A 7,728-nucleotide genomic window follows, 5' to 3' on the forward strand; every position below is an offset into this window, starting at 1 on the left:
TGGAGTAGATGAATAACAAGATGCTTTTCCCTCCTCTAGAACATATCCTCCCCCGAGAGTTCCCCTGCGCATAGGCCCGAGTCCCTGTCACCCGAGGTAGTTATCGCACCCATCTCAATCCCACGGGGAGGCTGCGAGTGAGTGCCTGGATGTGTGGGGCGGGGTGGGGAGTCGGAGTGAATGGGGTGTTGGGCTGGAGGGCGGCTGATCTGTCACAGTAAGCTGAGTGACTCTCCCATGTGTGACTGTCTCAGGATGGTTAATGTAGATTGAGGAAAATAAAATAGCTGGGGGGTGGTTTTTATTTGGGGTGGGAGGGGATGGCTGAAGAATTTGTTAAAGATGGAATGTAAAAGTTTAAAGGAAACCTGAGATGTGATAGAACTTTGTTTTGTTAAAGCCTAAGTAACAAATAAGGTCCGTTAAGGAGCATTGAATCAAAAGTTTTTGGCATTTATTATTTGAGGCTCGTAGAGGCTTTCAGTGAGGCAAGTCCCCGAGACCTCGTTCCGTTATCCGGCAGGTCTCTGTAGCCTGGTGGTTGGGCTGTGGTTGATAGATTGGACTGCTTTTGTGGAAATGGAAAATAATTTTTTCTCTAAGCTCCTCTGTTCTTTTTCTCTCTTCTTGACTGCGTGTATACAAAGGAGCTGCTAGGCCCGTCTGTGACTTCTGTGTCATAGACCTTCAGTCCTGCCACATTGGCTGCACCAGATAGGGTCTCCGTTAAATGTCTCAATAATGGTAGTTGAATGCTTTTCTCAGAAAAAAAATTCTAAAGATGTTCAATTTGGATTTTAGTGCTAGAATTAACTGTTACCAATCTTTGAACAAATCAGGTCATGATTAACTCCACAAATTTACGAGGAGCCTTTTCCTCTTGAAGTAAAAATGATAGTCTTTCTTTCATAATCTTTCAGCAATTAAAGTGTCTACTCCCATAGCCTAAAATTGGGACTGAATTCAATGACAGTTGATCAAGTTTGGAGACAGACTGTTTTAAATCAGAGTGGAATTGAAAGGTGCTATGTTCTAATGTGGTGCATGTTTTCTCTCAGTGTTACAGGGAACGTAACACTCTTCCCAGTGGTTGTTCTCAGATAGCGTTGTTTGGAAATTGACATGATGTGTTATCTGGGTTTTTCGGACCATTCTTTGCTTAGAGTTTGCTATAATTGACCCAGTGGTGGAAAATGTTGGTTTAAAGAATGGTAATGATCTCTGTAGGGTTATCTCGACCTGTGGTGGGAAAATCTTCCTGTTAGCAAGTGATGTTAACCACATCCCAGCCAGGTGGTTATTTGTGCAGGACATGGTTTCAGGTGCTCAGCTGTGGTGGGTCTTGGTGGCCTTATGAGTGGTTGAGGTAGATGAGAAGAATTGAGTCCTACACCTGCTTGATAGTGAAAGTGAATGCGGCACTGGCTGGTTGACGTCTGAACCCCATCCTCCTGTACTAAACCAGGAACTTGCTTATACTTTCTGCTTTCCTTCACCTTTCTTCCCCACCCTGCCTTCCATCACTCTTAATGTAGGAATGAATAACACCAGTCTCACCTCTGTAGTGTGCATGGGACTCTGAGAACTCCCAAGTCCCTTAGTGTAACAAACCTGATGAAAGGCTAAGCAGGCAAAATAGTCACATTTGGCCAATTATCTAATTCTGACTTACCCTGATGCTCTACGGAAAGACTTGAAAGCAGGTTGGGAGAGGCCAGGGTTCTTTAGCAATCTGGCCTCTGTGCACTATTGCTGCTTGGGACTTGTACAGGTGTTAACGGCTTTCTCTTCTGTACTTCCCTCTTTCCTTGTTTATCTGTGTCCTTTCGCACTTCCCTTCCTTCCTGCCCATTGACATGTCCCTTTCTCCCCACCCCATGTCTCCATGGATTTATATTCTTGCAGCTTTGTCACCGAAAAGACATCGATTTGACAAAAGTCGGATACCTTGACTCCAACCCTAACACCTGTGCTGACAGGCCCTCTCAGCCCAACGCGGCCCATTCTGACCTGGCTCCTCATCCCTCTGTCGGGCCCACATCTGAGTCTGGCTTTCCAAGCAGGAGTGGAGATGGACATCAGACCCTTGTAAGAAACTCAGACCAGGCATTTCGGACAGAGTTTAACTTAATGTATGCCTACTCCCCTTTGAACGCTATGCCTCGAGCAGATGGACTATATCGAGGTTCTCCCCTGGTTGGGGATAGGAAACCTTTCCTCTTGGATGGGGGATACTGTTCCCCTGCAGAAGGGTTTCCCAGCAGATATGAACATGGATTTATGAAAGACCTTTCTCGTGGACCCCTGTCACCTGGCGGTGAGAGGACCTGTGAAGGACTCCCATCTGTCCCGCAGAACCCACCACAGAGGAAGAAGGTGAGTGCCCCCTCCCAATGATGTGAACCCCTGTGAAGAAGGCACTGTGGGGCTGCAGACAATGATTTGTTGCTGGAGCTTCTGTGGAAGGCTTGGAGGATCCAGGAGAAGGTGGAGAGTAGACAGGCAGGAGGAGCCAGGCCCTGAAGAGCTTGCTCACAAGTCAGGACCTTACTTGCAAGTAATGCCTGTTGTAGAAATCTCAAGCATGGGTTGTGGCTGCCTGCTGTGTGTTCACATGGTTCCGTGTTAGGAAATTAAAGACAGTAAAACACAATCCCTGCCCATGTTGAATAAAAAACACAGTTTTAATACAGTTTGGTGAGTGCTTAAGTATGCAGCAAATTTAAATGCTTGCTCTGTGCAATGTACTAATAGGCAATTCAAAGGGTGCAGCAGTTTTAAAGAACAACAGCTTACGTTGTTTTCTCAGTCTCAAGTTCTAGCTAGGCACGGGTAACCCCCACACTAAAATGGGTAATTTTCTACTTGCAAATGCTGAGATTATAGCTCATTTGATCAAGATCACGTGAGCGAGTGGAGTGCGTTTTGAGTGGGGAGGTTTGGAAATGAACTGGAGTACTTTGGGCTGTCGCGGTGACTTCCACTTTAATAGTGCGGAGGATGAGGCTGCAATGTTTGCATTACAGTAAGACACGTTACTAGAATTGTATCCATTCCCTTCTGAGATTAGTGTTTTTAAAATTGCTCAAAACTTTGTTTTCCCACTTTTGTTATGTTTTGATACGGACTCCAGAGTGACAAAAGGTAAATCAGGGTGGCCTAGGTGGTCATGGGTCTGGAAAATGTTGCATTAACACCATCGACTATTGGGAACAATGAAATGGCAAACTTTTTTTTTTTAAGATCATTTTATTGGGGGCTCTTACAATCCGTATAACAATCCATACTTCAATTGTGTTGAGCATAGTTGTACATCTGTTGTCATCGTTCTTTTCTAGACAGTTACTTTCTATTGAGCCCTTGGTATCAGCTCCTCTTCCCCCACCCTTGTGACCCGCTGATAAATTATAAATTATTATCTTCATATCTTACACTGACCACTGTCTCCCTTCCCCCATGGTTTCTGTCATTCATCCTCTGTCAATCATCGGTTTCCCCTTAACTCTCCAGCAAACATTTTTATAGTTCTGATTTTATTTAATTACTTGGTGCAGAAGTGACTAGAGTTGTTTATTGGTTTGCTTTTAGAATTACTATTTGCTATTTCTGAAACTTTTGCATACCTACTACATACCAGGCTCTATGCTGGACTTTGAAAATAAGGAGCCAAATGGACTTCATAAACAGTGTTTACCCTCACAGAACTAACAGGAGCAGGCAAGACTCTGGTAGATCGACACCAGTGTAAAGAGTTGGGGTGGAGGGGTGAGGAATGAGCTGATAGCAAGGGCTCAAGTAGAAAGAAAATGTTATGAAAATGATGATGGCAACAAGTGTACAATTGTGCTTGACACGATAGATGGATGGTGATAAGAGATCTAAAAGCCCCCAATAAAATGACACACACCCCAGCAAAAAAAAAAAAAAAGCCTATTCTCCAACAACAGAGGAGACCTGCAAGGCTGTGGTTGGATAAAGGAGATCTATCTTTCATAACAAAAGCTTTTTTTCGGGTCAGGTAGATGATGTGGGAGCTGAGATGTTTCCAAGTACACGTTTTCTGCACTCATCTTGCTGAAGTATAAACTGGATCTCATTTCTTCTCCTTTGTCCTACTTCAGGGTTTCAATGTGTAAACCAGAATCAGTAATAAAACCCTAGATATATCTTGAAAAAATTGGAACATTGTTTTCTTTCCTTCCTCTTGTTTCAAGCATAAAACAAAACTGCTAACTCTCAGAGGCTCCTCAGGAGGGGAAAGAATTATTAGCATCGCCTGGGAGGTCTCATCCACTTGGGCAAGCTTCCCACCGTGCAGCCTCCTTTTTCGGGCCGCTCCCAGAGCTGCCCCTCATTGTGAGAGTACGATCACGATGGGAAGGGCCTGGCGTGGTCACGCAGGTTTCCCAGGCAGAAAGGAAGTTGATGCCTGCCGTTACATGGCCTTCAGAAGGATCTTCTCCTGGTGTAGTCTCTGCTCCTTAAAGGCTCTGTCACACCTGGAAAACCAGCCAGAGTTTGTTGCAGCCTGCTTTGTTTGTGTGACTTAGGGTTTGCAAGGATCCCACCTGCTCTCCTCTTCCTGTTGTTGGTTAGTTGTTAACGGCCAAAGCCCTGTTTCTTTTCTAGGTGTCCCTGCTAGAGTACCGAAAACGGAAACAAGAAGCCAAGGAGTCTGCCAGTGGGGGAACGGACTCCATACAGAGCAAAAGCAAGTCTGCAGGAGCTGGGCAAAGCAGCAGTAATGCAGTGTCTGACAGTGGCATCCACGGTGTACAGGGATCCTCAGCCCGAGCCCCATCTTCTCCTCACAAAAAATTCTCTCCATCTCATTCCTCTGTGTCCCATTTGGAGGCGGTAAGCCCATCAGACTCCAGGGGCACGTCGTCAACTCACTGCAGGCCTCAAGAGAATATCAGCAGTAGATGGTAAGCTTACACTTGATGCTGCACTAGGATCATTCCTAAACTTACCCTGTATACATGGGAAGTCGTAGCTGAGAAAAATGGCAGGCAATGCTATCTGTCATATTCGACCTACTTAATAATACCAGCCACAGCCCCCGAGTATGACAGAGGCAAAGAAAAAGCCACCAAGTCTGCAGAGAAACCTTTTGGACATCATGTACTCGTGAACACACAGATGAGCTGTGTTCTTGGTGGGCAGAGGTAAGTCGGGGGTCCAGCCAGTGTATAGCTCTGCTCCATGGGGCTGGAGTCAGTCTATTCAGAGGAGCTTGCACAGACTTCCAGAAGAACCTGTCGGGTTTGGGGGGAAACCAGGAGTGAAGGGATTGATAGTGCTTGTGGCAAGTCATGAAGTGTACCACAAGAGTGTGCACCTAGAGTGCAGCTTGGGTGTTCAGGGGTCCGAGCTGAAGACACTGAGAAAGGAACCGCTCAGCAGAGCAGCAGTCCAGTCACCTGTGAAACACTTACTACGGTTACTGTGTGCCACGTGCACCTCTTACCGGTGAACATAAGCATTTCAAAACGAAGGTTAATAGAAGCTGTTGGGTTTCGTTTTCCTTAGAATGGTTTTTTCTTTTGCATTTTTGACTTGGTTTGAGGCGGTGGAAACAATCTTGTTGGGAATTGATTCTGAAGAAAACTGTGAGAGACTACATTGAGAGAATATTGTACCAGCCTCTGTCGAGGCGTCATTTGTTCCTGACACCGGGTTCTAAAGTTCTCTGTCCCTTAACCTTTTCCCAGGATGGTTCCCACATCAGTAGAACGGCTTCGAGAAGGAGGGAGCATCCCAAAGGTCCTCCGGAGCAGTGTGCGAGTGGCCCAGAAAGGAGAGCCCTCTCCCACATGGGAGAGTAACACCGCTGAGAAAGACCCAGGTGAGCCGTGGCCTTCTGCCATTGGTCAGGTTCCGGCCTCAGGAGCCTGGCTCCACACAGTTGCGTTTCATTCCTGGGCTAAGTTCTAACTCAAGCTTGGGTCTGCTCTTTGGAATGCCACTGTTGGTGAGGCCTAGTGTTGCTTGCTCTCTGTCTGCTCTTTTCCCAAAGGGATGCCTTTCTGTAACTCATCTCCAAAGGCCTGGGAGTCCACCTTGACGAAGGATGAGAGAAAACACAAGGGCGACAGAAATCACATCAGGCACTTTAACAATCACCCATAATTAGCCTCCCTGTGTGCTCTTCTGCCATGTGTACTCACCCAGTTTTCACAAAGAATGGATTTTTCACAGTAGTGGGTGTTTCTCTCATATTCTAAGATGCCAGTGTGTTTTTCTGTTGCCTTCCAGACCCTACCGATGCCGAAGGCCCAGAGGCACTGAGCTCGGCACTCTCTAAAGGGGCCACTGTTTACAGCCCATCCAGGTACAGCTATCAGGTAAGACAGATTGCTGCTCTCTGGGCACTGGAGCATGTTCCAGGTTCCACGTGTTTGGGGGACCCGGCCTCCTTTGTGGTTGAGATGCCTTTATGTGAAGAGGCTTTTCATACCGTCTCAGCCGCCTGTTGCTTACGGGTAGTAGAAGGTCGAATAAATATGGTGGCCAGAGAGTGCCATTTTGCTGTCTGTGGTACCCCAGAAAAAGAGCCTGTGGTTTGAAAGAAAAGGGGAGGAGTTACTGTGAATGTTCACAAGCTGTTTAACAGGTTTGTTCACCTCTTTATATTTTTCCTTTCAATACCTTGTAGCTCCTGCAGTGTGACAGTCCACGGACAGAATCCCAAAGCCTCCTTCGGCAGAGCCCCTCCCCTTTCAGAGGACAGCCTGCGCAGTCTCCAGGGTGCAGTTACCGAGCTGCGGCTCTGAGGCCTGGACCTCCTCCCTCCCACGGCTCTTCAGAGTCATCCCTCTCCAGCCCCGCCCACCCTGCATCCGCAGACTCCCTGGCCCCGTTCTCGGGGACAGCAGGGTATTACAGCAGCCAGCCACAGTCCGGAAACGGCCCTGGGAGCAGTCTCCCGAGGAGGAACTGCCCTTCGAGTGCTGCTAGCCCTCCCCCGCAGGGCCCCTCTGACTCACCAACCCCAGACTCGGTTTCGCAGTCCAGCACAGGAACTCTGAGTTCCACCTCCTTTCCTCAGAACTCTCGGTCATCGTTGCCATCAGACTTACGGACTATCAGTCTGCCCAGTGCTGGGCAGTCAGCTGCCTACCAGGCCTCCAGGGTATCCGCGGTTTCCAATTCACAGCACTACCCACACCGTGGGAGTGGGGGTGTGCCCCAGTATCGACTCCAGCCGCTGCAAGGGTCAGGGGTCAAGACTCAGACAGGACTTTCCTAGGGCTTCTGGATTTGGGCATACAGACGGAATGAGCCCATAGCTGCTTCCTTCCAGCTGCCTCTGGATCCTAGGCCGAGCATCCTGCTGGGGAAGGGGGGTACAGGTGCCAGAGGATTGGGGTCTGGTCAGCAAGAAACAAGACTTGTGGTCCCGACTGGCCTCTGGCCTTGGAGAAAGATGTAAATCTTGTCTGAAGCAGAGACTATAAAGAAGTTTCTCCCTGCTGTTAAAGGGTACATTGTTGATAGGCAAATGGTGTTTTGGTTAGTAATGGTTCTAAGTGCAATGAGTTGTGTTGAAGCCTCATCTCCCAACCTTGCCCGTAGCCTATAGTCACTTGTGCAGTGAGGACATCCTTTAATTTTTTTCTTTAATTCAAAGGAAAAAAAAGTTAAAAGAGCCGATCTTAAAGCCCCAAGCCATCTGAGTAGCGTAAGGGTTTAATGCACAAAGGACAAAAAGGTAGGTATGTAAAT

General features: G+C 47.4%; 1 protein-coding gene across 18 annotated transcripts in view; it reads left to right on the plus strand.

Moving 5' to 3' along the window:
• SETD5 (SET domain containing 5) overlaps nt 1–7,483 on the plus strand; it is a 72,960-nt gene extending 65,477 nt beyond the window's left edge. For 11 of the 18 annotated variants that reach the window (XM_075550396.1, XM_075550397.1, XM_075550404.1 and 8 more), the window contains 6 exons: nt 40–96; nt 1,906–2,376; nt 4,630–4,928; nt 5,715–5,848; nt 6,259–6,347; nt 6,659–7,483. In XM_075550396.1, the coding sequence (XP_075406511.1) occupies nt 40–96; nt 1,906–2,376; nt 4,630–4,928; nt 5,715–5,848; nt 6,259–6,347; nt 6,659–7,252 (1,644 nt within the window). In that variant the 3' untranslated portion in view covers nt 7,253–7,483. The remainder of the gene's footprint in view (nt 1–39; nt 97–1,905; nt 2,377–4,629; nt 4,929–5,714; nt 5,849–6,258; nt 6,348–6,658) is intronic. The other 7 variants (XM_075550403.1, XM_075550408.1, XM_075550399.1 and 4 more) reach the window with 1 other exon arrangement.
• The last annotated feature ends 245 nt before the right edge of the window (nt 7,484–7,728 follow it).

This window comes from Tenrec ecaudatus, chromosome 5 (genome assembly GCF_050624435.1).
Source record: "Tenrec ecaudatus isolate mTenEca1 chromosome 5, mTenEca1.hap1, whole genome shotgun sequence".
Lineage (NCBI taxonomy): Eukaryota > Metazoa > Chordata > Mammalia > Afrosoricida > Tenrecidae > Tenrec > Tenrec ecaudatus.